General features: G+C 44.1%; 1 protein-coding gene across 1 annotated transcript in view; it reads left to right on the top strand.

Moving 5' to 3' along the window:
* The window catches only part of LOC105806776 (nmrA-like family domain-containing protein 1), a 20,159-nt gene extending 16,723 nt beyond the window's left edge, over positions 1-3,436 (top strand). Inside the window, exon 5 of the mRNA XM_012639983.1 lies at positions 3,257-3,436. Within this exon, the coding sequence (XP_012495437.1) occupies positions 3,257-3,436 (180 nt within the window). The remainder of the gene's footprint in view (positions 1-3,256) is intronic.
* The last annotated feature ends 368 nt before the right edge of the window (positions 3,437-3,804 follow it).

Here is a 3,804-nt window from a genome sequence, read left to right as displayed (position 1 = left end):
GTGGGCCTGAGTGCAGAAGCGCTAACAGTCCAGCAATATGCTGATGTATTGTCCAAGTGTTTGGGGAAAGACATCCGCGATGCAAAGGTGAGTTCTTATGAGACATCAGTGTGATCACAAAAGGCCACCTCGGTTAACATTCCACTAACTTATAAATTCTGGTACAGATTTAGGTAGGATTGAGTTTAGACTGTCAGAAGAAATTGAAAGTTCCAGTTCCGCAAATATATCTTCATTGCTTGATGCAGATGAATCCCTCCCAAATGGCTTTATTTCTTTGGCTTAGGGTTAATCAGCTTGTTAAAGTAAGATTACTTTTGGGTGAAGAGAACTTAAAATCGGAAGACCCAGATACAGCTTTTTCACATGTGCTATCCCAGCCCCTCTCAGAAGTCCTCACTGCTGACCACTTCAGTCTGCCAGAGCTAGCTGGTGTGGGGCAAGGCACTAGCTGCGAGCTTCAGCTTCCTCATTTGTAAAGTGGGGAATGATAGTATCTATTTCAGGGTGTTCTTGTGAAAATTACAGAAAATACGTGTAATGGGCCTGCCATAGTATTTGGCGCATAGTGGAGATATATTGAGTACCTTTTATGAACCCAGCGCTACTTTAAGGAGTTTGCAGCAGAGTTGGGGTGAAAAGGTCGATGCACGTGAAGTCACTGTGGTCATTACAAGACATAACCCTGTAGGTGGTTAATTGTGTTGTCCAGACTGTCTGTGCTATTGGTGACCAGAGAAGGCTTCGTGGAAGAGGTGGGCTTGACTGGCCACTGAGGGAGGACAATACTGCATGCAGGTGGAGGGGAGCAACAGGGCTGGCCTGGCTAAATGCTACAGGAGACATGAATGAAGTAGAGGCAGTATAGGGAAGTAGGCAAATCCTGTCTCTGCCCTTATCTATGTCGGGAATCTTGGCAATTTACTTGATTTCTCTCAGCCTTGATTTCTTCATATGTTCAAAAAAGTTATTATACTTCCCTTGTAGGATTATTGTGAGGATGAAATGAGATACTCATGGCAGGTGCTTGGCACTGGATCTGGCACTTAGTAAGCCCTCAATAACTGATCATGCCACAAATCATGCAGGAATGGCCTTGACTAGAGTGTGGCTAGGACAGACTTCTTACAGAAAAGTGAGTCTACGGCCATACCACCCCTATTTTGTATGATTTCGGAAGCTAAGCCGGGTCGGGCCTGATTAGTACTTGGATGCGAGAAAAGTGACAATTGCCGATATTGGGCATTACCAGCCATTTTCCCAATCAGGTGTTCATAAGAGGAAGGAAAAAGAGGCCAGGCGCAGTGGCTTATGCCTGTAATCCCAACACTTTGGGAGGCTGAGGCAGGAAGATTGCTTGAGGCCAGGAGTTTAAGAGCAGCCTGGGCAACATAGCAAGACTCCATCTCTACAAAAAAGAAAAAGCAATTAGCTGAGTGTGGTGGCACATGCCTGTAGTCACAGCTACTCAGGAGGCTGAGGCAGGAGTATTGCTTTGGCCTGGAAATTTGAGGTTGCACTATTGCCTGAGCAACAGAGTGAGACCCTGTCTCTATTAAAAAAAAAAGAGGAAAGAAAAAGAGAACAGGCTGTTTTCAGGACACAATGATAGATTGAGTAGTTGCAACAGGGACCTTATGGCCTACAAAGCCTGAAGTACTTATACCTAACGCTTTAAGAAATGTTTTTCGACCCCTGTTCTAGAATGTTTCCTAGAATTAGGGATAGAAGGTTGGTTCCTCTTTGCATCAGCAGCTCTTGGTCCTTGAGTCTTGAGGGGATATCTAGATTTCCAATTCAGCTTCAGCTACTGGAGTTGTGAGGAGGTGAAGAGATCTTTTTTCTGGTAAACTACTGTAGGTGTCAATCTAGCCACCTGCAAAATCCCCTGTACCTGGGTGCGGATTTACTTCTCAGTGACCCCTTTCTCAGGGCATTTGCATTTGGGTCTTATATTTGTTTTGTCCTGTGGGATTTGAACTCTGCAAGGAAGGAAAGAAAGAAGGAGTGTGGGTGTGTGGGGTGTGTGTGTGTGTGTGTGTGTGTGTGTGTGTGTTTATTCTCAGAGGACGGGGTAGACATTGTTCTTGATGGCTGAGAACTGCGCAAGCATCTTTCAGTCATATACCTGGTCCCTGAGCGTTCTTGGTACACAAGTTATTTCATAATGCAGCTGAACCTTCTCTGGCACCAAAAGTTCTAGGGCATTGGAGGCTGAAATTTCTGCAGAGTGGTTAATGCTGTTCTTACTAACTAGTCTGACTTGAAGCACTGTGCAAATTCTGGGGAGGGATGCATCTGACCACAAGGTGGCGCTCCGGCCTTGGAAGTCTGACTTCCACCTGCCTCAAGTGGTGTGAAACTGGCTGGAACCGTCTAGCCCGAAAAGGAAGATGGTTCTTTCAGAAAATAAGACACAACAGAACAAATCTCTTTCCTTCAAAAATCTGCAGTAAAAGAACCCCATATTTTACTGAAGCATGTTAGGTATCAAAGTCACAGAATGAAAGAGTCACTCAAGGAGACAGACATATTAGGAGTCATCTTCTGTGCTTCTCACACAGACACTATTCCCAAACTCAAAGTTTAAATTTTTTTTCTGATTTAAAAAATGACAAATTCTTATTGTAGAAAACTCAGAAAATTATGACAAAGAAAATAAAAATCACACACAGGTCAATCTCTCAAAGATAGCTACTATTAAGATTTGGCAGATTTTCTTTCCTTTTTCCTGTAAATATAAAAATATAGGCCAGCCTGGGCGCGGTGGCTCACGCCTGTAATCCTAGCTCTCTGGGAGGCCCAGGAGGGCGGATTGTTTGAGCTCAGGAGTTCGAAACCAGCCTGAGCAAGAGCGAGACCCCGTCTCTACTAAAATTAGAAAGAAATTAATCGTACAACTAAAAATATATAGAAAAAATTAGCCGGGCATGGTGGCGAATGCCTGTAGTCCCAGCTACTCAGGAGGCTGAGGCAGGAGGATCGCTTGAGCCCAGGAGTTTGAGGTTGCTGTGAGCTAGGATGACGCCACAGCACTCTAGCCCAGGCAAAAGAGTGAGACTCTGTCCCAAAAAAAAAAAAAAAAAAAGTCAGTGTGCTGTCAAATGGCTTATGGAAAAAACTTCAGAGTTTCTTGGATTTAGGATTTAGGCTAAAAGATTATGGACCTGTATCATCATTAAGGTAAATGGTATCCTTTCAAACTATTTTAAATGTGGGCTCTAACATTTCCTGTCTTTTTATTTGTTCTTAAAAGATCACCCCGGAAGCATACAAGAAGCTGGGATTCCCCGTGGCAGAGGAAGTAGCCAATATGTGTCTTTTCTATCAAATGAAGCCAGATCGTGATGTCAAGCTCACCCACCGACTAAACCCCAAAGTCAAAAGCTTCAGCCAGTTTGTGTCAGAGAACAAGGGAGCCTTTAAGGGCCTGTAGAAAATCAGCAGCGCAGACAGCCCCTGACCACACAGCCTTTCTTCCCTGATCTCATTCCTCTTTGCAACACATCATTCACAGTTATAGAACATGCTAGAATGCAATTATTTGTAACACAAAAGGATTTCCTGCACTCCTCTCTTCAGTAGGAAACACTGCATTGGTGATTTGACACAGTGGTTTGATTCACATTTAACTTTCCGGCTAGTGATAAGGGTAGTGCAACTGTTTGCTTACATGAGAAGCCCCAAACTCATATCACCATTTGTAGCTCTCTCTCTGCAAGAGCCAACTTCCCTCAAAAGACCCTGGCCTGAGGAACTTGGAGCTTCTTCCTAACATGAATGGGAGGCCACTCAGGTTTCTCC

Source organism: Propithecus coquereli, unplaced genomic scaffold, assembly GCF_000956105.1.
Source record: "Propithecus coquereli isolate 6110/MARCELLA unplaced genomic scaffold, Pcoq_1.0 Scaffold10, whole genome shotgun sequence".
Taxonomy (NCBI): Eukaryota; Metazoa; Chordata; class Mammalia; order Primates; family Indriidae; genus Propithecus; species Propithecus coquereli.
This window is presented reverse-complemented; position numbering and strand designations above follow the sequence as displayed.